At 39.0% G+C, this 27,666-nt stretch overlaps 1 protein-coding gene across 1 annotated transcript in view; it reads right to left on the bottom strand.

Moving 5' to 3' along the window:
• Positions 1-27,666, bottom strand: part of Grm5 (glutamate metabotropic receptor 5) — a 370,074-nt gene that overhangs the window by 12,962 nt on the left and 329,446 nt on the right. Inside the window, 1 exon segment of the mRNA XM_038314030.1 lies at positions 5,771-5,866. Within this exon segment, the coding sequence (XP_038169958.1) occupies positions 5,771-5,866 (96 nt within the window).

Genomic DNA, 27,666 nt, shown 5'->3' with positions numbered 1-27,666 from the left:
CAACCCTATGAATTATCTCTTACATTTAATTTAGGGTTACTCACAAGTTAATTTTTTTAGATACTGTATGTTGACTTGTAACTGGGTGATGTTGCTTCCCTAAAACTGCATACAGGAAGTACTCCTTTTGTTCTTATTAGCAGGTTAGTTGTGTCAATAAACCCAGAGTAGTGACGGGTTTAAAGGTTGTAAAATTAAACGAAGCAATCTTCCCCCAGCCAAGCACCTCTCTCAAATACCTTAATTTTAGTGAGAAAACATAAGGACTGCATAATATCAGGGTTAAATATTAGTACTTTAAAATTTTGAATTGATACATGTATTAGATTGTCTATATTTTTAGAAAGGCTTCAAGGAGGAATTGCCATCAGAGCTGAACTCTGATTCCCAAGTCAGGAGCTGAGAAGTAGAATGGAACAGGTTTAGAAAACATAGACACAATGGGGAGGAAAGGAAACCCACACTGCAGCCAGCTCTTGTGCAAAGGCATGCCTGTTTAGTGAAAGCTGAGTCGTTTGGGCTATCAGGAACATAGCACTCACACGTTGAAGCAGAAATAATAAAGGTCAAGTAGTGAGTCTGGGTTAGCTTTGAAGAATGAAGTGTCCTGCATTCTGAGTGCCTGAGATTGCATTTTATCTGGATGACAACACTATAATAATTAGAGTTTGATTCGTATTGAACTGTGCTCTAAATTGGGCTCTACATTTACCTTTCTCAAGGAAGAAATGAAAGAGGAGATGAACACATTACTGTAAAAGTGTGTGGTGTGTCTGAGGACCCGCTTATGTGTTGGGAGGTTGGCTTTGTAGGTAATTATAAGAGAATACACGTTTCAAAGAGGGGGATTCACACAATCAAATCTTTTTTCTCTTTTTATCTTTGGTTTCACTCAGTCAGAATTGAGTTCCGAGAAGACAACAGTGGTGGTAGGGTAGAAAACGTCAATGCACAGAAGAAATTTCTAGATTGGAGGCCTTGAGTAATAGCTTTTTCTCCCAGTGAGTAATTTTTTGAAAGATCATCTTATGCTAGATGGAATATTGTACTCATGAGAGTTAGGGATGTTGCTGTATTATGCTCATTCTATGTAAATGGGGATTGAAGAGTTAAAATGGCATCTTATGGTCACACATTGCTGAGAACAAGAGCCAGGTTATAATTTCACTCTAATTTTAGGATTTTCAGTAATTGCGTACCATGTTAGTTAATCATTTAACGTTAACATCAGACTCATTTCTCTTACGTATAGAAAAGAATATACTTTCTTATGTATTCTTTGGAGAACTTAGGTTATAGCGTAAGAAACGAGACTTGTGTATTGTGTGATGCACAATAGTTACAGGAATGATAACGTACTTGCATATTTCATATCTCTACAAATAAGGAAATTTATGTGAAGTTGGCTTTAGGGAGGATGAAAGACTCACATCAAAGACTCACAGAAGTCCTGATCTTTCATTGGGCACCCAGCTGGTCTCCTTTGCACTGAAAGGGTGAACACTCTTTCTTCTGTCGACAGAATGGTGTGTCTTAACCTTTCTACTAATTTAACAAAGACTATTACATTGCTATCAGAGTCCCTGAGACATTATTGGACATCTGCAGCTGCTAAAAGGAGATGCTATATACACTAGATGAAATCAGTTATTCAAAGAATTGGATGTTATCACTTCCTAAAACTAATGTCATGAAATACCAACAATAAAATTCCCCCCTATTTCATGAAATAGTCCCATGCTACCCATGTTTCTTTAAATACCGATGAGGGACTGCATGTCTCTCTACTTCTGTGGACTAAAGCAGATCTTTCTCAGAGACAGAGTAACCAGGCTTCTCCTCATGGGGAAGCATAAACTCATCAGAACACAACTGTTCCCTGTGTCCCTGTGGAGAGTGGAGATAATAATATACGTAATTGAGCTTTAGTCATCCTTGAGGGTGGACCATCTGTGTATGAACCTACATGGCAACAACAGGGATGAGAGCGTGACCATGTCTACAGCACTTCCCTGACCGGGATCTTTTACTTCTGCAGCTAGAAAGATTCTGACACACACACTAAAACACACACACTGTGAAAAGTCGCACTATATTCAGACACGTGTACACACACAAACTGTGAATATAAAGAGAATATAGAACTATAGTACTTCATTAAGCTAGTGTGCCAATAGGGGCATGTTTTGATCTAATTCTTTTACCGATGTTTGGGTGAAGACAGGAGACTAGAACTGAATGAGTGTGCAGATGAATTTTGATTGTCAGATTAGTGGGATTTCGAATCATCACGGCAACAGTCTCCAGTCATGTCCTGGAGGCATTATCATCAGGACTAGGCTAACCCTGGTGTGGAAGCCCCGCATAAATGTGGGAGATACTATTTTGTAAGCTCAGGTCAGAAGAGTAAATAAATAAATATTTTCCCCAAATATAAAGGAGAAAGCAATATGCAATGGGACCAGTTGCCTAAAATCCCTGCCAGCCCGACTTCCTCCTAACGATGGGCTATACCCTTAACAGATGACCCAAATGAGCACTTCCTTACTTACGCTCCTTTAGGTCAGCTGGTTTGTCACCTGGCAATGAGAAGAGTAACTAATATAGAGAACTTCTGCCTATGGTCCTAGAAATATAGCAATGTAAGATAATGTGACAGGGTCAGCTCTGCTGCGGTTATAGTATTGTTGACTCTCTTCAGCAGCTACCAAAACTCTAGGGGAATAAGTGCAGATATGAACTTTCCTATCTATCCTAAAGAAACCAAGTATGTGAGAGAAGAATGGCTATGCTGGTTATTCTTTTTTTGTTGTTGTTGTTGTTGTTAATTGAGTTTCTTTTAGCTCTTCCCTGTGACTGTGTTCAATAAACAGCATAGGACAGGATCAAGTCTTTGCAAAGGAAGGATGGTGTGTGACCGTGTGTCACTAGTCTGGAGACTTTAGGAAGAAAGAACGGAAGCCATAGCAGCAGGCAAGGGCAAGACCCCTAGGTGTCTCATATGCATCTATTAATCTACCATTATATCTTTAATTCTATGTTAAGCAAATTGAGACTATTCTGGCTCTTCACTTAGAAACTGCTTTCATAAAATTTGTTTCCTTATTGACCTATTTTCTCTTAATGCTCATTTAAAACTTGTTACTATAACTTATTTATTTTTTTATGAGTTCAAGTATAAAATTGGTGAAAAAGGATATACTCATCTTGTGAATTTTGGTCCTAGTTCTTGTGATTTTTGGGTCTTTTCCCCTCCTGAATTATTCTTAGATAATCAAAACATATCCTTTCCTTGCTCTGTCTACCTTCCCGTCACCCCCCTTCTCTTTCTCTCAATTTCTATTTGATGCCAGGGACACAAGAAGAAAAGAGATATAGGAAAGACCATTCATGCCCAAATAACTCTGCTTAATTGTGGAGCTTAGGATATTATTATTTCAACAAGATGCCTTTATTTATGCTTGTACTGGCCCCCCTTATTTCTAGGACATATCAGTGAAATAAGCCTTCTCATTACCTTGACCATATTCACACAAGTGAACACAAAAATAAACACGAATGGTATTTTGCTATTGTAGAAAAATACTTCTTCTTGAAGTATATATTAAAATGTTTACCTGTGTGTGTCTGAATCTGACTCAGACATACTTGTTTTTTTTTCTGTTTTTTTTTTGTTTGTTTGTTTTTTTGAGACAGGGTTTCCCTCTAGTTTCTAGAGCCTGTCCTAGAACTAGCTCTTGTAGACCAGGCTGGCCTCGAACTCAGAGATCCACCTGCCTCTGCCTCCCGAGTGCTGGGATTAAAGGCGTGCGCCACCACCGTCCCACCGCCCGGCTCGACATACTTGTTGTATAGATTTGGGTGTGCCCCAGCCCCACATTCTATGCCCTGGTCTTTCCATCTTATTTTTGTTATTAGTCAAGACAACATTTATAAAATCCAATCTCTGGACTGACCAGATCTGAGAGTTTTATAAAATTTCTCAAAACTCCCAAGATTAATTAATGGAATAACTGGGAACAGATGCTTATCTTAAATACTTCCACAGAATTTCCCAGATGAACAGCTTATTACAAAATCCCAGTGTGTGTGTGTGTGTGTGTGTGTGTGTGTGTGTATGTGTGTGTATCTGCGGCTATACTGAAATGCTCTGGGAATCCCGCTACACAGCGTCTGGAGTTGTGTGTCATGATGTCCTCCAGTGTGTTTGATAGGCAGTGGGTCACATGCTGGATCTTGGAACGCCAGCTCTAGGTTTCTTATTGGAGGTCATTCTGAACAGAGCCTTCCAGCTCTCATTTGATGCAATCACTGTTACCTTGTCTACTCTACTACAAAGCCGCCGGCTTGTTTCCCAAGGATAGAAGTTATACCATTTTGTACTCTCTAAGTGACAGGAGGTCAGGAGTCACAAAGGTGGTCTGTTGAGTCACTTCCATAAACTCTCAGTTGAGACCCAAGAAGAGACTGTGGGCAGAAGCATGTGTGTGAACACAAAAGTGCCTACACGTGTACACACTCATTGCATTGTCTCTGAGAGTCATGAACCCAGCGGTTAAGCTCTTGGCTCTAGCTTCTGGGATGTCAACCACACAGTTCCTGGAAGGGTTTCCACAGACTGCCATGAATAGACCCCAGCAGTCGTGCAGGGCAGGGGTCCTTGAAAGAAGGGAGCCATTTTTCTGCAAATGGCAGAGATCCCACCACTGAGGAAGCAAACAGATTGTTTGGGAGGTAAAAGTTCATCAGCAGTCAGCGGTCTTATCTTCCGATTACACAGCTACACAGCTGGGCCTCAAGCTCGCAGCACATGCAAACACAAGCGGACGCACTGCATTCTGAACTTCCTCGTTTCGCACATATATGACAATCCGGAACACTTTCCCTAACAGCTCTGTGCCACAGCAGAACTGAGAAATGACCCAAAACATATTTAGCAGAAGAGTTAGCAACAGTGAGTGATTTCTCAACATACGGGTTTTTCTTTTCCGCATTTTGTTATTGTTTAATATAATCCTGATTGCCTACGTCTCTAGAGCCCTGTTCTTAAAACGCAGTTGCATGCAAGAAAAGCACGTTCATTCCATGCAACACAGCTCAGTGGTTGCCTCTAGTTCCAAGTACCCCATTCTACAGAGGACAACTCAGTTGGCAGTTCCTAGTACAAAGAAACATGCACAGCACAGCGGGAGGAAGTATTCACCACCAACACAACGGAGTCAAGGAGCTGCAAAGCTGTAGTAGCCAGAGGAGGATTAGCTTTCCTGATTTCATTATCATCCACTGGTTTGGCATTGTCTTTGCTCTCGGCTATTACATATCACATTCAGTGCAACTCAGATTAATTTCCAGGCTGAGTGTTCCCTCAATTGCAATCCTTCCCTCAAATCCAGCCCTTATCTTTTGCATTTGTTTCCTTAAAAAAATTGATATTCCTAAAATGTGGATTTCCTCCAATATCTTCTACTTTGCAAACTCCAGAACTGTTTTGGCCAATAAATTAAAATCCAGGGAAGAACTGACTGTTAGCTAAGGCTTCAGACATGCAAAGCGCACAACCCTAAGAAACAGCAGCATCTGGGACAGGAGGCTCCCATTAGTTGACATGAGGATGGTATAGGTTTTACAGATCAAACACACACAACAAGCCAGTGGTGGTTTACTGGATGGAATGCACAATTGAGCCAGGACCCAGACTAGGGAGCCGCCTCTTCCTCTAGCTCGCGTACATTTATTTCACACCACCTCAGGCCACTCACAGTTTGCTTACCTGCTCATTGTTGCTCTCCCACCATTCCCCATACTCCCTTTGGGGGTGAAACACTCTATTTCCGACTTGTGCTGGGCCAGTCTCCTGTCTTTGTACCTGGTGAGCATGAACAAGGACAGGAGCAAACAGAAAGATGTGATTGTGTGCTTCACCACCAGGCTGAGGAAGAGCCGTGACTGCAAACATGGTCACCCCGCACCAAAAGGAGGATTTCTGCTTCTCACTGTAATGGAGGCTCCCTTGAGATATTTACTTGATGATGCCAATGGTATATGGAAAAACTGGGAATGATTTTGTTACTTGGGGGTTAAATCAAACACAATATACTCTTTACATAACAGACTGATCTGTAAATTCATCACATCCTTTAATCAATGGCAAAAATTATACAGTCCCTAGCATCTAGAAGAGATGCTAGTCAGTAAGGATTTGTTCAGTGCTTACCACACATCAGACTTTGTACTAGAGCTTTACCTAAACTTTTTCCTGTCAGCATCCTGTGACAGAGGCTCTGCTATGGTTATTTCCATGATACTGAAGAAGAGATGTAAAATTGCAAAGATTAAGAAAATTGACAAAAGACAAACAACAAGTTGCTAATTTGGGCTTTGAATGCAAAGTCAAAAGTTTGGAACCCAACTGTGGCCTTCCATCTTTTAAGTTTTTGCAACTAAACTGTATCGTTGTTTCATCTTACTAAGGATACAATATCTGAATTTATTTTACATACTGGTAATATTAAAAGAAAAAAAGGCCTGTTTTATATGCATGAAAGGTTCCTATAAACATCAAAAGTATGAAAGTCAGCGGGCGGTGGTGGTTCACACCTTTAGTCCCAGTACAGAGGCTGGAGGCAGAGGCTGGTGGATCTCTATGAGTTCAAGGCCAGCCTGGTTTACAAGCTAGTTCCAGGACAGGCTCAAAGCTATAGAGAAACCCTGTCAAAAAAAAAAAAAAAGAAAAAGAAAAAGAAAAAAAGTTTGAAAGTCAGCTTTGGGTGGCCCATAATTTGGACTGTGCCTCAAATCCATTATGTAGCAGAACCAATCGCTCACCTCCCCAGGGAGCTACTAGTTGTGTTGTCAAAACTGAGTACTGCAAACCCTTTAACATGAATATACAAGGTGTAGAAGATGAGCCCTGTTGAGGGCTCTTTTGAGATGGAAGGAAAGCTTGTGTAGAAATAAGTGTCTGACTCATTGTTTTAAATCTGTGGCATAAGAAGAGAAATAGTTCTGGTTCGAAATACGGACCGCCAGGCTGACTTTACTGACTTTGCTAAAATCACAAGCCAAAGCAACAGAAAACAACTTCCAGGATAGCTTTCAAGTTACAAGGCTTGAGCGTATGTATGTCCTTCGTTCCATATGGCTTTGGCTTGATGTGATGCCTGGCACTGATCATGCAATCAAAAGGGAGTTGCCACGAGAAGACTTGTTTAGCCTAGTCGCATTCTCTTTGGTATCTTTTATTCCTGCTGTCTCACAAGTAAAAGGACATAAAACAAAATGGAATGGAATCAAGATAATTACTGGCCCTGAGGGAGAAGTCTTAGGAGTTTTCTACTTCCAAAGTGTTAACACTGTTTTGCACTTGAATGGAAATAGATCCTTACATCAAATTCCATGGAGGTAATGGATTAACTTATGAACTGGATGCTAGTTGAGCAGATATAATCTATAAGCCGTGGGTTCATATGCAATCTGTAAAGATAATCACCAGATGTTGCCTTAGCAGGTTCACAGGAAGAGAAGAATAAAGACACACGTAACTGTGGAATAAGGCCACGCAGGAGAGGAAAAGAACTCGTTAGGAAGGGGAGATTGGGGCAAAGGCAGACAGAGGGATCTTTGTCTTATTGAAGAAGTAAGTTAGAAAGGAAGCTGTGGTTAATTTCCTGCCATTGGACAACACTTCGTATATCAGTACTTAATACTTGCTTTTTATTTGTGAATTGGATGGTATAACCAAAATATCATTGTACAGCTCCAACTAAGATGGCATTACTGGAATACTAAATTTATTATGGCCTTACAATTCTTACAAAGGGACCTCAAGATGTTCTTCAAAATCTTCTCCTTGTTTAATGACCAGCTGTTTAGATTCTTCATAAACATTTTTAAATAGCTACAGTTTTATTGCTGGAAATAGGTCCTGCATCTGCCTCTTTCTCACTAGCTCTTTGGCTCTCCCACCCCCCTCTCTGTGTGTGCATGCATGCATTCTGGTTTGAACCTAAGGCCTTAAACATTCTAATTACTTGTTTTGCTGTTGAGATGCACCCTTGTTCATACTGAAATAATTTTATGTAGAAAATTTTGAGACTTTACTATGGGAATGGCACTAATGGAGAGGGAGAATAAGTTTAAAAAGTGAATAGGTAGGAATACCCTATTCCAGAAAACATCATTTATCATTATAAATCTATCCCAACTGTACAGCAAATTTATGTTTTCTTCAACTAGCTTTTCTATTTTTCAGAAAATAAGTATGGCAGAACTGGGAAAGATGATAAGGAAGGAAAAATCTTCCTTAATCAACAAAATACAAATTTAGCAAGTTTTGAGTGGAGGGAATTTGATGCACTTAGAGGAGAAATCACTCAATGTCTCAGAAATATTATAGAGGCTGTGGAATTGGTCATTAATAAATGCTTCCAATGCAAGCATGAAAACCTTAGTTAGATTCCAGCACCCATATGAAAAGCCATAAGCAGTGATTTATGACTATCGTTTAAATCCTGAGGAGGTGGAGTGTAGTGGCACATGCTGTACTTTCAATACCAGAAAGGCAGAAAGAGAACATGCCTTAAATTCATTTGCTCTCTAGACTAACCCAATCTGTGAGTCCAGGTCTTTGAGAAATCCTGTCGCTAAAAACAAGGTGGATAACCCCTGAGGAATGATACTCTTGGTTGATCCCAGGCCTCCAACACGCAGGAACACACAGGCACACACACATGCACGCATGCACACACACACACACACACACACACACACACACACACAATCCCAGAAAGTATTTTTATCTCAGTAAGTGAGGGAGGATTTTAGGATTACCTATCAATAAACCTACACACTCAGAGAATTCATTAGAGCGTATAAAACAAAACTATATTGTGTGTAACTCACTGGCACTGAAGAAGTATTCTCTGAATAAATGAAAAGTTATAAGTTATCAAATGTCTGTCAAGACTTTGTTGCTATTATTTGTCTTTTTTGCTTTATTTTGTGGTGCTGAACATTGGCGCTCAAGACCGACCCATGCTAGGATAACGTCCTACTACTATATTATAGCCTAGCTCAACTGAAACAATTTTATAGATTTGGGTCAAGAAACAAAGGATAAGAAAAAGATGAAGATGTTTAAAGTGAGAAATAAATTTTGTATAGTTTTGAGGTAAAATAATTGCAGAAAAAAGAAGGCAGAGCATGCTTTTCTACTTGATAATTATCTTACTATTTTACTTACAATATTACTATTGCTCAAATGTTAGTACATTCTGCTACATCTCCCTCATCTGAAAGAATAAGCCCCACTCCACTTTGTTTTTGTTACTGCTTTTATCAGGAATAGGTATGCAATATAAATAATATTTTATTTAGTTCTTTAATCTACTGTGTCCTTTTCTCAGTGAAATATCTAACCATAGGCAGACTCTATGATGGCATGGGTTTTGAGTACTTTTAGTTACTGCTACCTTCCTCGTTCTTATGACATTGCTGAACTCATTATTTGTGGGTGATAATGTTTGTCCATGGAAGGCCTGGACAAATGCATGAATAATAGGAGAATCAAGTTATGGAGACATATTTAGACACAAAGCAGGGATGCCTATCAATTCATGTAAGAGCTCTTGGACTAATCAATGTAGTCAGCATAATTATCAAAGAGAGTAGAAAGGATGAGATTGGAATTGTATGAAATTAAGAGTGAAAGAATTGAAAAACAGATTTTCACAGCACTATTGTCCATATGTATATAACTCCTCAAAAGGGCACGACATCCTAATCTACAGGGTGGCAGTATTGTGCTGAATCTCTCATGAATGGTGTTCATGCCCTTAAAGCAGAGACTACAGAAGATCTCCCACTTCCACATGGTGAGGCCACATACAAAAGAAATTCTAAAAATTCAAAGTTTTGATTATTTCAAAATCTTCACAATCTATTATTTGGATAGCTAAAATTTTTCTTGGAGAATAAAATTTATCAGATGTAAGAGTACTTTCAAACAACTAACACCCTGAATTTCTAAATAATAACATGCCAGGAACTTGGAAACACTAAAAATTTTGATTTTTTTGTCTTTTTTTACCGAATGATGTAATCCTAAAATATATTATTTTTATTGAAAAAAAATTTCAGAAGGTGAGCATGAATTTGGGAAGGTGACATGGTAAAGGTATCTTGGAGGAGTTGGAGAGGTCCAGTGAGGGATGGATGAGATCAAAATAAATTGTATCTATGAAGAAAAATAATTGTCATCCACCAGATATTGGATGTGGGAAGGTCTTGACCCTTTTAGTCAGTTTTTAGAACTGTGAGAAGCAAATCTTGTTCATAAGCTGCTCTGTTGTGTTAATATCATTCTGTGATAATAGTCTGTATAACTAAGACCAACAAGTAGTTGATGGAGCATGCAGGGAAACCAGAAGAAAAGGATGAAAATAGTGTGCTATGGGACAATGGTCTTGCATCCTGTAAAGGTTTTGTCACTTGTACTGGTTTAATAAAATGCTGATTAGCCAGTAGCCAGGTAACAAGTATAGGCAGGGCGACCAGAACAGGAGAATTCTGGGAAGATGAAAGTCTCAGTCTGCAATTGTCACCCAGACCAAGACGAAGCAAGATGAGAATGCCTCACTGAGAAAAGGTACCAAGCCATATGGCTAACACAGACAAGAATTATGGGCTAATTTAAGACGTAAGAGTTAATAAGAAGCCTGAGCTAGTAGGCCAACAAGTTTATAATTAATGTAGACCTCTGTGTGTTTCTTTGGGACTGAATGGCTGCAGGACTGGGCAGGAAGAAACCTGTCAACAAATGCTGCCAATATGGACAACTGTATCCACATAAAATCTGAGAGAGTTTGGGAAGTAATGCTAGACACAAAAGAACAGAGTTAAGCACAGCTTCTTGGTAGCAGCATTTTCTCAGGTGGGCTCTGTTTGATAGAGGCAAGTGCATCTCATTTAAGAGAGGCTTTCTGACTCAATTTAGCTGAAAAAAAAAAAAACCTTGCAGTTCTTAAAGAAGCTCTGCCACCAAATATTTAAATGGTGTTTATGAATAGCCAACATATCTTGGTGGTGGCAGGGACCTTGAAACTCCTTAGAGTTGTGGCAATAAACAGGGCTCCAGATAGTACCTCTGCCTTAAATCTAGACTCTCAGAAAGCTAAGGAATGGGGTGGATCCAGCTGTCAAAGCCATGGCTTTAATCCTTGCCATATTCTTTGCAAATTAAAGACTCAATTGGTCAGAAGAAAAGAGTTATAACAAAAAGATATATTCAGATAAAAAAAAACTTGTAAACAGTTTACAGTGTGTTTTAAAATATATGTAGGCTTGGGAAAGAAAAGAAAAAGGATAAAGTTCTTTTTAAAAAAAGAAAGAGAGTAGTTGGGTGTGGTTCCACACACCTTTAATCCCTGCACTTGGGAGGCAGAGACAGGCAGATCTCTGTGAGTTCAAGCACAGCCTGGTCTATAGAGTGAATTCCACATCAGTCAAAGATACACAGAGAAATTCTGTCTCAAAAAAAAAAACAAACCAAAAATTAAAAATAAAAATAAAAGAAATAGAGTTTAAAATAAAGCTACATAAAAGTGGAAATTACACATAGATTCTGGATACTGTGTTGTCTTTGAATTGTTTAATGGCTGAGGAAGGAGCAACAGCTGCTGAAAGAAGCCTGAGCAAATAGGCCAAACATTTTATAATTAATGTAGACCTCTGTGTGTTTCTTCGGGACTGAACGGCTACAGGACTGAGTGGGACAGAAACCTTTGCCAACAACAGTGAAACCACGAAGCTAAGAAATTCAGATAGAAGATGCTGCATCCCTTTAGAGCCTCCCTAGCTTTGGATCTCGGCAGTCAAAAGGTGAGAAAAAATGATGTTCTGTGTCTTTGAGGAACATTCGCTGTCTTCTAAGAAGCTTTTCCCGCACCATATGAGTCCTTCAGAAAGCTTCTCCCCACCTTTCAAACCAAGTGCTCGTGGCTAAAAAAGCTTCTAGTCCAGCTTTCTACCCAGGGCCTCACAGTTGGTGAGACTTAGAAATGGGGCTGGAAATAGAGCTTTTCCATCCAAATCACGGGGTCTTTGCTGACATCTCACTCTTCCCTCATTTTGTGCTGTGAAAAACTTACTTAAGTAGTCTGATAATGCATTTGCGATACCAGAAAGGTCATATATGAAGGCAGCAGTGTGGGCTTAATTGGCCTAGGTTTTGAGCACAGTATAAACTGATTTTTTTTCTAAAGGTCAAATTTGACTACATAATGGCCAAGTAGAAGAAAAGCCACTCTCCAGGCTTCCTTTTAACATACAAACAAAATGCCAGTCCACCCCCTAGGGATCACTTAGACAGAAAAGCAAAAAATCTGCAATGTTCAAAACAGGCATCAATGAGGAGAACTGGTAATAAGCAGTATAGGTCCAGCACAGCATCCTAAGACAGACAGCAACGAGGGATGCAAGACTCCAAAATCTTCAAAATATTTCCAGGAGTGCCAAACTTCCAAGTTGACAGGAAAAAAATTATAGATGAAGACACTTGGAAAATTATTAATGATCTCCATTTTAGAAGGAGTAAGGACCCAATTTAAAAATCTGTCACAAGTGTAGCAATGCAGAGTAACTCTCTGGTCCTTAAAATTGTGTGTTTTCATACATGAGGAAATACATTAGAATGACTTACCAAATATTCCATAAATTGTGTAGATTCCATACCTATTCATGTAGAGGTGAATATGAGGAAAGTAGGAGGGGAAAATGAAGCAAGGATATGACCATATTTCACTGTATAAATGTATGAAATTCTCAAGATAAAGACAAAATGAAAAAAAGAAAAATATAAACTCAGGGACATAGAAACAAAACAAAGCAAAAACAAACAAAAAATCTTTTTCCCCCAGATGTAAAATGCTGACTTCGTTCATTCAAAGATTTCAGCTTAAAAACAAAAAAAAATGGGCATGATTAAAAATCTCATAAAAGAACTTTGAAAATATTCAAAAAGGTGTCAAGGATCATATTATTTTGTGTCCTGTAAAGAAACAAAAGAAGGCAGGTGTGGAAGCAATGCAACTAAGCAATTGCAACATAAAGAATGGGTTTTATTAACCCAATAATTCTAGCCAAGGGAACTTGTTCTTAGGAAATAATTCCATACATGTGAGTAAGCTCTTTTCACAAATATTTTCTCTTTCAGTGTTATAAAGAATGCTAAAAAATTAAACAAGGACAAACAAACCACTGGAGAGCAGTTTAATCCATAAAACTGTTTAAATTACAGTACAAACATTGTGGAAATGCATTAAATTTTATACTAAATGAAGTTTTTCATTCATTTAGCTTCCAGAGAAATCCCAAAGATCGATGTGCAATCCCACTTACAATGAGAACAGTTTTCAGATAAACAACTTCTCGAGTGATTGCCTTTTCATGAGTTGCCCTTCCACATTGGCATTTGTCTCACAGTCAAGAGAAGTCTTGAAGACATGGATTTAGAAGCTAGTCACAAGATGCTTTAAAAGTATACATCATATTCATATAGGAAAATGTTTTAGCCTGAAGGTAAATATTAAGCAGAGGGAAAAGCTCCACAAGAACAGGACCAGGAGCAAAGAAAATTTTTGAAAATTTTTAATTAAATAATGTTAATGGCAGTTTTGGATTTATCTCAGGTCTAAGGTATTTTTAGGAAAATGTCTTATTCTCATGGAAATGAGTTGTTTCTCAGTGGGGATTTATCCTTATAATTTGTGCGTAAATAAACAGAAAGGGTTGGGAGTGAAAGGAACCTGAGGTTATAATGACCAGATGAGCTAATATTTATTAAGCACCTAGAATACAACACACCCTGTTCTAAGGACATACTCAAATCTTCTGATTTAAGCCTTGTCAAACACTATTGATTAGCTATTATTCTTGTTCCTATTTTATAAATAAGAAAATTTTAGGACATGGGGAAATTAAATAATTTGCTCAAAATCACCAGCCTGGTAACTATAATATGTATTGCTTCCTACTGAAATGCTAGCTACAAATATTACCTGAAATGCTAGCTACAAATATTACCTGGACCATTGTTTCCTCTGTAAGTAGTCTAAGGGAAACAGAAAACTGTGTTAGCTTTCAAAATGCTTTCATTATTTCTTGCGGATCTTCTTGATTGGTGTTTGTACCTTTGCTCCATCATCATCTTTTCCTTTTCTCATGTGTTTTAAAAAGCATTTTATCTTGATTAAAACATGGTGAGGTAGGGATAGGAGAAGCAGATTTTGGTATGTTGGGTCCGTGTATGTAGCTGAGGTGCAAAGAGCAAGGAAAGGAGAGCTGTAGTTCCTGTAGTTGTAGCTGCTCAAACCTGCAGAGAAGGCCATGGGAAGGAAGAGTGCCTGGTTCCCATTTGGTCCTGTGAGCCCTTAAACAATATCCAGATAATCAGCTGGATGCCATGGTACCCAGAAGACAGGACAAAAGCCATAGGTCTGTGACTAGGCTTCCATGCCCTACTTCTTTCTATTCTCTTTTTCATTATTTTAAGCAAGTCATTTTAATTAAGAGAATTAGATTCTCCTGGCTTTAGGATGATATTTTATGGCTTATGGTGATGTCACACCATTGTAACAATCGAATTTTCTCAATTTGTTCCCTTTAAGTGAAAACCTATTACTATAACTGAAACATTTCTCACATTAGGTAGAAAGCAGGCAATTTTAATTTCATAATTGGAGACACTCAAGGAAACGTTCACTAATGTTTATTGATTCCTTACAATTACGTGTCTGGTACTGCGGTAGTTTAAATGTAACTGACCCTCATGAGCTCACAGGGAGAGCTACCGTTGGAGTTGTGGACTTGTTGAAGTAGGTGTGGCATTGAAGTAGTTGTGATTTTGTAGAAGAAAATGTGTTTTGCTTAAGCTTTGTTCATCACAGTTGACTTCCTATTGTGTGCAAGATGTAAGACTCTTAGCTTCTTCTCTAGTACCACGCCCATCTGCACACCACTGTGCTCCACCATGGTGCTAATGGACTGAACCTCTGAACTCTAAGTGAGCCACCTCCATTAAATGTTTTTCTGTATAAGAGTTGCAATGATCATGGTGTCTTGTCATAGCGATAGAAATCATAACAAAGACATACTAAACTAGGAACTAGCTGTATGGGTATTTAGGAATATAGGAGTGAATCATGAATAAATGTGACTAACACAGAGATATTCACTGTCGTTGGTGCCTTTTTGGTACTTTGGGGATTCTTTCCAGGACTCTTTGTAGATAACAAAAATTCCCAGACACTCATATCTCTTATGAATGAGGTGGTATTCATAAAAGCAAAGAAACATAACCCCCAAACCTACAGACATGCTTCCTTCAGACTGGCTTATGGACATGGCTGTCAGGCATTTTATTGATTTATAGTTAATTTAGGAGTGTTCAACCCACTGTGAGTGCTGCTATTTTTTAGACATGTGGGACTGAACCCTGTAAGGTAGGTAGCTGAACATGAGTCTGGGAGCAAGTTAAAGGGCAATATTCTTCGTGATTTCCATTTTAAGGTATTGCTCTACTGAATTTCCTGTTCTGCTGGAGTTCTTGGCTTGACTTCCCTCCGTGGCATACTGTAACGTGCAAGATGAAACAGTTCTTCCATTCCCAGGTCGCTGTGGGCTGAGATGTTTCATCACAGCAGTGTAAAGCAATGTGGGATAGCCACTTATGTGTATGATTTTGAACAGCAAAAGAAAGAACAAAACTACTTCTCTCATAAGATTGACATTTTAGAGAGATATGAGTATTTAGTCTTGCAAGCACATTGTAGGCTGATTTCTATATAATTATGATTCTATAAATACAAGACAGAGTAGTATAATAACTTGCTCAGTGTTGGACAACTAGAGGGGGACAAAGCCAGGACACACATTTGGACTGATGAACTCTCAGGTCTGTGTTCTAGAACTTTAGGTTAAAGAAAGGAACTGTAATTACTAAAGAGATAACTAATAGGAAAAGAAAATACCAATTTAAAAAAATCAAAGGCGGAGCTTATGAAATCAAAAGAAAAAGATGAAGAAAACAAGGTCAGGCAGTATGTTAGGGCTATCTATACACTTTCTCAAACATCCCACAATAAAATAAAATAACTTTATTTGCATGAGAATTATAGATCATGGAACTAATAAATTTTGATGTTGAGAGTCACACTAGGTGTTGGTAACCATCTACTATACATAGACAAGGGCTGTATACCTTCTATATTAGATACCAGTTGCGTGGTTGGGTGAAGAAAATGTGCTTTATGACTTCTGTAGTCGAGGAATTCAGAATCTAACTGAGATGACAAGTCCAACATAGATGCACAGTTAGACAACACTGATTTTGTGAAGTTAGCAAGACCTATTTATTTGGTGTTGTTAAGACCGCTCTTCTAGAACTAAAATGGAAAATGCTGCAACGGAAGTAGAGTCCACTCTGGCCTGAGAGGTGTGCTGTGTATAATTGTACAAATAATTATGTTAATTGTGTAAGGGGCATGGCGAACTACATTCACTGAAAGGATTAGAACCGAATTTTTCTGATACCTTTATTCCTCATGTGGATGAAGCATAGTAGACCCAAAGGCCTAGCTTTTTCCTCTTTCATTTCTAGAAGCAAGATGAGGTACACAGGGGAGATGGTGGCAAACATACCGAGCAAGCTTACTTTCTTGTACATGATTGTCTTGTTCTCCTCAAATAAAGTTTTCTAAATTCCCTGAAGTCAGAGATATCATTGTATCCTAGTATCTATAACAATCAACATTCTGCTGGGTTTCCAAAAAAATAAAAATAAAAAAGATGGTGCAGATGGTAGATAATTTCAGGAGAGGAAATAGAACAAAGAAAAAAACAAAGACCTCAGCTAGCATTGGCATATCTTAGCATCCACTGACTCCATTCCTGTCCCTTCCCGCATGATTCTTCCCCCATCCTTTTAATACACTTTCGTGTCTCCCACAAAGGTTTATATTTCCCACAACTCTTTATTGATCTTACTTACAACTTTGGGTCTAGTATAAGAAGAGCCATCACCCGGGGAAGGACAGTATTCTGTTGACTTTTCTTTCTGAAGTTATGGTGGAATTCAAGCTGTGTTGTTGCTTTCTACACTCAGCTACATTCCTAGAGCTGGAGTTTAAAAAATGTCGTCTAACCTTGGCAGACAATGTGGTAAATAATGCTCTTCAGCAAGTGGTATCTATTTATTATTTTTGCCTGGGGGGGCAGCATTCACCAAGCAGAGGAGCTTGGTTTTCTTTGACAGCACCTAGCCTCACACTCTATTTATTTTTGCTGCCTGGTCACCAATTTATAAACCCTTCCTTCTCCCTTTATATTGCTGAACTCCTTAAATTCCTTTGCCTTCCCCTGGTTCTTGGTCCATAGAAGTGTATACCTTTCTCAAGAGTCTCCAACAAGGAAGGGCCCCATAAACCCCCTCCCACCTGCTTTGGAAGGCTCTAATTGAACGGGACTCTGCTGCCCTCTAGGGGGCCTGTTCATCACAGAATTGTCAACTCCAGCCTATGTACTCAGGGTGGAGTAGTCCTGGTGTAGGGGTGTCCGTGTCCATGGGAAGGTTGCATGCTCTAAGATTTTTGCCTACTTCTGTACTCAGCAGTTTAGGGATACACAGTGAGATCTTGGTAGGAATATGAGACTTTCATAAAAAGTAAACGAGTTTGCTTATGAAACCCATAATACGTACAACCTTGGAAGAGACTTAGCTGCTCACAGTAAGGCTGATACCAATGTAATTTTTGGCTATGAGAATCTCATCAGCATTTCGGCGTGAAGATTCTATTAAAGTTTATGTTATGGAATCTAGGATCTGACAATGAAAGATGGGTGAACAAATGTCAGTTTTACTTCTGCTTGGACTTGGAGAAAAACCTTCCTTGAAGAGTTGGGAGTAACACTCTGTTTCCTTATTCTCTTTAGCATTCTGGTTGTATGTTAAATGAAAACTCTCTGCTATTTATCTTGACTTCTCTGTGACTAGGTTTGCTGGCCACTATTTTATATCTGAAGTCTCTCTTTTCCTTTTATGATATAACTTATCAATCAAGTCTCCAGTAGCTCAAGTGATACTAACACGCCATACATTATTTCAGTATCTATGGTCTCTATTCTTTATTCCACCAAACTTGAATTCACACCCAAACTCTCTGGTCTTTACCCATTTTTTTTAGATATTTGAAATTTCCGAACCAATTCCATCTTTTCTCTCCATACGTGTTTGCCTGTTTGCCTTTCTGCTCGCAGCCCATCCTCCTTCACTGGTTTGCATCATACAAAAAGCTCACGGCTCTAAGATCCTAAGATCACTCTTTTTTTCCTTTTTTGCAATCTTCACCATTCACTTCTCTTTTGAATTCAGAGAGCACATTATTAGTGGATCCAAGCCCAATTCTTGATTTTTCCTTCCCAAATCTTTCCTCCCACAAAGCTAAGTGACATTGCTTTAATCCTCTTATTTACAGGGAAAACCTTAACTCTCCATTTTCTCCTTTCTATAACACATCCAATCGGTCGTAAAGTTCTGTAACTGCACTAGCTGGGGGAAGCAGCATAATATTTCACCCGTTCTTACAATATACACCCAACATCCACTTCTCTCATTTCTATTTTATGTCAACTCCATCTACAAATACCAGACACTTGCTAATATAGTCATCCTTTCATGTAACATCTGAAACTCTCTGGAACTTCCTGTTACAGACAGGAGAAAATATAAAATTTAGACCTCACCCACTTGGTCACCCAGATACCATACTTGATTACCACCATTTCCTTTTTCCTGCTTTTACTTCACCCACAATGGACAGTTTGCTCATGTCTTAAGATTTCAGTCTTGTTCCTGCTTCAAGATCATTTTGAGTTGTCCTTCCTTGTTATCAGGACACTTACTCTCTGTCTCTGGGAACTCCTCATGTTCTGTTTCTTACTTCACACCTCTGTTCTTTCAGCTTACTCACTGAGGAATTCATGAATCCTTCTGGAAAAGTATAGAAAGTAATTCCCAATCTACCTCTCTCTCCTATCTCACAGGAGTTCATTTTCTATAGAGATTAATGTTCTGTATTTTATTTGTTTTATTGCCTTTATTGGTGATAGTAGCTGAGAGTTGTGATTTTATTTGATTCATGACTTTAAACTTTATGTTCTAAGCATACATTTCCAGGTACACAGTACATTCTCAGTATATAGTTTTCAGATGTACTAGTGAATAAACATAAAAGTCAGAGTACTAAAATTTAGTTAAAGTTCACCAAAATTATCCTATATTCAGTTACACTGATATTTGTTGTATCTTCACAAAAGAATTTGATGTGCTAATACTTTTGCTGTAATTTGCCTGGAGTTTGGATAAAAGATCTTCATTACTTTTAAGAAAATAATCTGATAAAAGCCTACAGCATTCAAAAGTGTGAAAGAGTGCAGGATGCAGTGGCGCCCGACTTTAATCCAAGCACTTGGGAGGCAGAAGCAGGAGGATCTCTGGGTTCAAGGTCAGCCTGGTCTACTTAGTGAGTTCCAGGAAAGAAAGAACTAGAGAAACCCTGTCTCAACAAACAAAACCAAAACCAAAGAGCAGCAAATTGGGAAAGACTACTACTACATAATGTAGAAAGTTTAAAAATAAACATAAAATTTTAAATGTAAATAAAATACTACGTAGTATGCATAATAGCTTAAAGACTTTAATCTCCACAGTATGTATACATGCAAGAATATATATGTGCAGAACCATCTAAGTTTGCAGTAGTCATTAATGTAGGCAGCATGATTAGAGCTTCTGTGTGCTTCACAGTGAAGAATGGCTTTTTCAAAGACGTAAGGTCTTTACGGTGACATGGTTGAGGATGATTTCCATGATTAATAAATGCTTTGTAGAAATTGCCGAGCATGAGAACTGTTTGAGGTCCATATCAGCAGTCTATTTTATAAATAAGTTTTATACTTAGGAGCGGCACAAGATGCATTTATAAAAGGTAGGAAGATTGGGAGGGGTGACATTGTTGAAAGAGGAAGTGTGTCACTGAGGTTGGCCTTGAGGTTTAAAAGCCCATTCATTCTCTTGCCGGTGGTCACTGTCTCTCTCCGTCTCTGTGTCTCTCTGTTTTTCTCTCTGTGTGTCTTTCTTCCCACTTGTGTATGTGTTCCTCTGTTTCTTGGTGGTTTTTGTTTTAATATGCAAGCTCTTACCTATTGCTACAGTACTGTGTCTGTCTGCCTGCTGAGATGTGTCTCACCATGGACTCAGTCTCTGAACTTTAAGAAATCCCTCAAACAAATGCTCTCTTTTACTGCTTGCATTGGAGTGTCTTTCACAGGAATAGAAAAGTAACCAGTACAACATACCACCATCATAAACGCACAAGAGAGAGAGAGGGAAAAAAAAAAAACAAAAACAGGGTAAAAATGGTTAAGAATACAATACTATAATATTTATCATCTGGATAAATACTGGTTAAATTGAAGATAAGAAAGTTTAAGTATGATGATTTTTTAGAATGAAAAGTAGAATAATTTGTTATATTTGTCATAAACATAGAAAAAAGTCATTATAAAACTGGGCATTGGTGGCACATGCCTTTAATCCCAGACTTGGGAGGCAAAGGGAGACGGATCTCTGTGAGTTTGAGGCTATCCTGGACTACAGAGCAAGTTTCAGGACAGGCTTCAAAGCTACACAGAGAAACCCTGTCTCAAAAAACAAAAACAAAAAAAAAAGAAAAAGAAAATAAAAGAAAGAAAAAAGAAAAAGAGAAAAGTCATTATAGAAAAGTTTATCCTGTGGGAAAAAAAGGCCATGACAGTTAATTGGAACTTGCAGGAACTCATGGACTCTTGGCTAACAGCTGGGGATCCTATATGAGACAGAACCAGGTGCTCTGCACGTCGGCGACAGTATTGTAGCCTGGTCTGTTTGTGGGAACCCTGGAGTGGCACTAGGATCTATCCCTAGTGCCTAAGCTGCCTCTTTGAAACCCATTCTACATGGTGGCATGCTTTGTTCAGCCTTGGTGCTTCAGAGGTGGGGCTTGGTCAGGCCTCAGCTGAATGTGCCAGGCTTTGTTGATTCCCCATGGGAGGCCTTACCCTTTCTGAGAGGTGGGTTGAGGGGAAGTGAGGGGCAAGGGAGAAGGGCAGGGAGGGGGAACTGTGGTTGATATGTAAAGTGGTATGTAAAATAAAATAAAGCTCATGAATTTTAATTACATGGAAGTTCACATGATTCCAATCATAGACTAATAGAAAAAAAACAAACAAACAGGAAAGGAGACCTTTAACAACTGATAGTGTAATGATAATCTAGTTCTTCAAAGAAAGTGGCTTAATAGACAGGTTGGCTTTTCAGAATACCTATACTTAGGAGACAGAAGGCAGCAGAGGCTCCACACTGTGTTTTTGTTCTGCTGTTACTTGTTGTTAAAACACCTACCAAAGGAGAAAAAGTACTCAGTTTGTCCTTTTTGTTATGCTAGCTAGCTCCAGTGTAAAGTTCAAAAGACAAAACTGAGCATTGAATTTTGTACCAGGTCCCTTTTCTCAAACCGATTGGAGCATAGCTAAATTAAGAGAAAGGTGAGACACAGTGCAAAGAACGTGAGAACCAGCTGTGAGTTCAAACTCTGACAATTACCGAATGGATACAGTCCTAGAATGTATATTTCATTTTTTTTTTGAGCCTCAACTTGCACAGATATAAATGATGGCTTGCAAGGCTGAACAAAGTAAATGATAGCACACAGTACTTTGAAGGAGCTCAATCAGCATTTGTTCCCCCCCCCGTGTGTTTTATGTGTGTGTGCTATTTGTGTGTTATGTGTATGTATGTGTTATGTGTTGTGTGTGTGTTATGTGTGTGTTATATGTGTGTATGTGTTATGTATGTGTTGTGTGTTATGTGCTTGTTATGTATGTTGTTGTGTGTGTTACATGTGTGTGCTATGGGTTTGTTATGTGTGTGTGTTATCTGTATGTTGGCAGTACATGTTTACATGCCTGTAGAGGACATAGGCTGGCATTCCCCTGTCTTTCTAAATCCTTTCCCACCTTATTTTTTGAGACAGAGTCTCTCTTCAGACATGGAGCTCATCAACTCAATATCTGCCTAGCTTATGCGCTCTGGGCTGCTTCTGTCTCTGCCCCACTCCTGCCCCGAGTTCTAGGATCACAGGTGCATGCTGCCATGCCCAGCCTTGTCCATGGGTGGTGGGGTCTCAATTCAGGTCCTCTTGCTTCCATGGCAAGCACTTTACCAAATGGAATCATCTCTCTAGCCCCCTTTCCTTTATTTTTGTACCAGTCACCAGATACAGCACAATGCTTACCGCCTAACAAAATACAAGAACTCTAAATGTTTTGTATGTGAGTGGGGAGGTCTGGGAAGCATGCCACAGAAAATGAAACAGAAAAAAAGATGGCTGATAGATAAAGAACTTAATTTATGCAAAAAGCTGGAGAAAGGGATTGCTTATTTTCCCTTATTTTATCTTCTCTATCTGCACCAAAGAAACGAAGCTTGAGGGAATTACAGAATTGCTTTTTTTGTTTGTTTGTTTTTTGTTTTTTCAAGACAGGGTTACTCTGTAGCTTTGGAGCCTGTCCTGGATATAGCTCTTGTAGACCAGGTTGGCCTCAAACGCACAGAGATCTCCAGACTCTGCCTCCCGAGTGCTGGGATTAAAGGCATGCACCACCACTGCCCAGAGAAAGACAGAATTGTTAACTTACATAATTATGCCTGAGAGTTACTTTTCTCTTATTTGAGGTTTTATGTTCTGAAAGAGTTATGACTGCATGCTCCAGACATGTCACACCCAGGCCACCTTCAAGATGCACCTTTTTTTTTTTAAAAAAAAAAAAAATCTTTTTTCTTTTCTTTTCTTTTTTCTTTTCTTTCATTCTTTCTCACCCCCTACTTTTCTCCCTCCCACCTCCCTCCCTCTTTCTCTCTATATTTCTTCTTTCTTTCTTTCTTTCTTTCTTTCTTTCTTTCTTTCCCTTCCTTCCTTCCTTCCTTCCTTCCTTCCTTCCTTCCTTCCTTCCTCCCTCCCTCCCTCCCTCGCTCCCTTCCTTCCGGAAGGAAGGAATCCTTCCTTCCTTCCTTTCTTTCTTTCTTTCTTTCTTTCTTTCTTTCTTTCTTTCTTTCTTTCTTTCTTTCTATCCTTCTTTGAGATATGATTTATCTATGTATCCCTGGATATCCTGGAACTTGTTTTGTAGACTAGGCTGGCAATGAACTCAGAGATCTGCCTACCTTTGCCTCCAGAGTGCTAGGATTAAAGTCATAAACCATCAGCCCAAATTTTAAATTTATCTGCACATGAGACAACAAATATTTCAAAAGACACTGAGTGGAGAAAAAAAAAAACCACTGACAGTTTACCTTACAATCAATTCAACTTCCATCAGTTGACAAAAAATCTTTTAATAAAATTTAGATAGCAATGAATGAGACTAGTGATATCAAATACCAATTAAAATTCACTGTAATCACAGTATTCAGGAACACTGATTCATTTTATAAAGGGAGTGTTTTATATGCAATCCATCAAGATCAGCCAGACATTATATCTCCATAAAGATAGCTCAATTATCACAGAGCCAATCCTTTCAGTTAATCATTTCAAAGCCTTTCTCCTTCCAAAACGAAATACCTTAAGTATATTATCTGTAAGCTATAACCTCTGAGATCCCAGTCTTTGCATTTCCTGTCACAGGTCCAGAAGCAGATCTCATCTATAATGAGATCTGTTGCCTTCCTCTGGTGTGCAGGCAAACACTCAGACAGAACACTGTAAACATAATAAATAAATAAATCTTTAAAAAAATGTCCAGGATGATACAAGTTTGAGAAATTGGGTTCAAGTCAGAGCTTTTATCCAGAGAAGATATACATGAAAAAAAAAATCAGCTATGAGGTCTAGAAAAGGAGTTAGTTTTTACTTCATGATCAAAATGCTTTCTTCTTTTGACATGTTTTATATATTAAAATGATTCACATGGTCAAATCATTTTAAACTTAAACATTAGCATGAAATGGGTATGTAGGAAATTGTTGATCTACAGCTCAAATTGATCGCTTTGAAAATACACCCTCTGGAGTCTCACATTTTAAATTTTGCATGTCTTTAAAAAGATTTAGAAATATAGCCCACTGAGTTCATGCATTGCTGCCTGTATGTGTATGTGCTTAGGGGATGATCGTTTGGGATTGGGTAACCTATCAGGAGCTTGTCCCTATAGAAGACTCATTCTCCTTCTCTCAGAAAACATTAACTGCAAAATAAAGCAGATATCATTAACTCAGTGGGTGGAGGGCAGTCAGAAGGGCATGAAGTTGGAGAGGTGGGGAGGGAGGGATAGACATGATACTTTACTAACAAATAAAAATGTAAAAACATTTAATTAGAATTATTTTATTTTAATTGTGTGTATTATGTATGTGTGTGTCAGTATATGGGTATACACATGTAAGTGCAGGTGTCTTCAGAAGTCAGAGGCTTTGGAAGTCCTGGAACTGAAGTTAGAGGATGTGGTGAGCTGCCTTATATGGGGGCTGGGAACTGACCTGGGTTCCCCTGGGAGACACTAGTGTGTATTCTCAACCACTGAGCCATATCGCTAGCTCTTGGAGTCTTACACGTTTTAAGGAACAATGTTAAAAAAGTCTCTATTGGAGAAAAAAAAAGTAAATACAAGTAAATTGTAAGAGATGGGAGTGAAACCCATGCTTAATTGTTTGTCCTCAGGAAACGTGGCCCGCCATTGCTTCTAGTCCTTTTCAAGTCAGCATTGTCTGCCGCAAATCTAACACGTCCCCCTGCTCTGTGTTTGCTTCATGAACAATTTAGGTTGTTTTGGGGCATTAGCTGGATGGTAATATAAAGAAGAAGGAGAAGCTGACAGAAGAGTGATTAGCAAAAGCAGACATGGCTTGCTAAGGTCCCTCTCCCCCTGTTTTACAACAGAGGAGACAGTAAGTCATTCTTCTGCTGATTGAGACAGTTAAAGGGGATACTTAGCTGAAATGTAGTTACAGCAATGATAGCTTTCAGAAAACATTCTTGATACCAACCTTCTACTGATTCTTGTAAAGACTTCACTGTTTTTTTTTTTTTTTTCATTAACACAACCTTCCTGTTTTAATTTCTGGTAGCCATGGCTAAGACCTATAGTGTCAAATTGCTCAACCATGAACTCAAGGCCCAACACTAAGCTATTTGATTTTGGGGAGTTTTACTTAAATTCATCGTCTTTCGATTTCCTAATTGGTACATAGCATTTCTAATGCTGATAATCATACAGAGTGTGTTAATGACTCAGTGAATGTTTATGGAACACTAAATATATCGTTGTGCTAGGTACCGTTATCAGCCTTATGCCACTCATCCATCACCTTTGCCCTGCCCACAACACTCCACCTCTCCTCCTATAGGTTGGACATATTTAACATTTTGGCTGAGTATCTTTGAGACTAGCTTTAAGTAGAGCAACAGTTGTAAGAACTGCCAAACACTATTCATCCCTTGTTTCCTTTAGTAACCACTAGCTGATTCTAGTCCTTTTTTTTTCTTGTATTAAGCATTTAAATATACAATGTTGCATATCATCCTCTATGACAGGTAACATACTTTGTTCCCCTTGGGAAGTGAGGTGATAGAAAGCATGACCCAGCAGATTTGCGTCTTACTCTTCAGTGCTAGCCTCAGAGAGAGGCTTGGCTTCCCTGAAGATTTAAAAGTAAAACTCTCAACTTTATCATCGGAGTTCAGTCCCTAATTTAGTCACCCGCCACTCTGGGTGAGTTTCCCACCTCTCTGAAGTAGTCACCAGCAAAATGCACTGAAGCCTTCTCTTCCTAGGTTGTAAATGTGATATTCAAGAGACTGGGCACACTATCACCAGTAATTAAGAGATAGAAATAATACCTTGATTCTGGGGAACAAACCCTTTAAGTATGACCTACTGAATTGGAAAGAAATTTCCAACATGAAAAAGGAGAATTTAGAGGCTATTTAACCAGACTATTCATTAAGATTAAGATGAATATTTTTAAATATAGTATTGGTCTTCATGGAAATAGTGTTCACTTTTCCAGCAATAATATGTCAGGTGTTTCTACAGGTGTGGAAATGCCATGTCCAGAATGATGGCAAAACCAAGAGGTAAAATTTTGGTGTGTCCATTAGAAACCTTCTTCAGTTGGTATATATCTAGGAACTAACATGTCGACTATTATCATTGTTTGTGAGAAAAATTGCCTCAGTTAATATAAAACTCTGTAAAAAATTCACACTGGCAGTCTTTCACTAGGGCTATGTGTAGCTGTGTGCATAGCTTGTGCACATAGCAAATGCTCTCTCAAGGAAGATGCCCAGAGAATCTGCTTGCCACCTAGTGGCCAGGAAAGGAGCGGTGGGCTAAGGGCTGAAAGGTTGAGTTGGAAGGCAGGGAGGGAGGAGAGAAGGAGAGTCTATAAAGCAGTTGATACATAAAGTCTGTTGCTTCGCTAGAATCACGAAGGATGGTCAGAAATGCCCTGGAGTTTAAAGGCTGTCTGCTCCTTTCAGCCCACAACTCCCTTTATGTCTGGCACTATTCTCCCTGGAGATGCAGTCGCAAAGCAGTGTCTGCGCGGTGAATACAATTAAATGAAAGCCTTTGGAAATGTCCAAGGGGAAATTAGATAACATGTGCTTTGATGCAGGGATTTGGGGTTTGAAGGTGAAAAAAGACCAGGGAAGATATCAGAAGCCTGCGTGTGCTTTGCTCTGGTTTGCATTAGCATTCTGCAAATGCACCTTTTCAAGTTCTTCACTGAAGTCGGTTAGCCCAAGTGCTGTCCAATTTTTTGCATACTTATAGATTAAAGCAAATCCTAAAGTTAGATTTCTCTTGTAAGAGAATGTTGAGTCATCTTATTCTTTTACATTTCATAATTCAGTGAAAGGAAAACAACTACTTTCTTGTCTTTTAGGGTAGAACACTTGGCTCTTTTTAATGTCCTGGAAAATGCAGTCTCTGTGTACTGAGCAGTAGAGTTTACTTTTGACCTGATCCATTCCCACCCATGGCCTTGTACCCAGCGGACAGTGATACCCTGGCAGAGGTATGGTATGGTGTGACTGATTCTCATCAATAGAGCAAGTTGGACCTGCACTTCACGCTCTCTTTCCAAGACCCGGCAGGGCTACAGAGTAACAATGGTCAGATACAGCAAAGAGGAAAGTTGAGATGTGGAGTGTGGAATTGTTTCTATAAGTTAGATCTGTGATCCCATGTCTATGGGGCATCTTCTTGATTAATAACAGATGTGGGAAGAGCCAGCCTACTGAGAGTAGTACGACCTCTGGGCAGGTGATCCTGGGTTGTATAAGAGAGCAAGTTGAATAAGTCACAGGAAGCAACTCAGCAAGCAGCATCCCTCCACGGCCTCTGTATGAGCTTCTGCCTTCAGGTCCGTCCCCTGCTTGACTTCTGGACTCATTGCATTGGATGGTGAACTGTTTGTTATATGTAACTGTGAGTGAAATACTTTTTCCTCCCCAAATTGCCTATGGCCATGGTGTTTAATCACAGCAATAATAACCCTAACTCCCATGCAGT

This window comes from Arvicola amphibius, chromosome 12 (genome assembly GCF_903992535.2).
Source record: "Arvicola amphibius chromosome 12, mArvAmp1.2, whole genome shotgun sequence".
In the NCBI taxonomy this organism is placed as follows: domain Eukaryota; kingdom Metazoa; phylum Chordata; class Mammalia; order Rodentia; family Cricetidae; genus Arvicola; species Arvicola amphibius.
The sequence above is the reverse complement of the archived record's forward strand: the minus strand, read 5'-3'. Positions and strand labels throughout refer to the sequence as shown.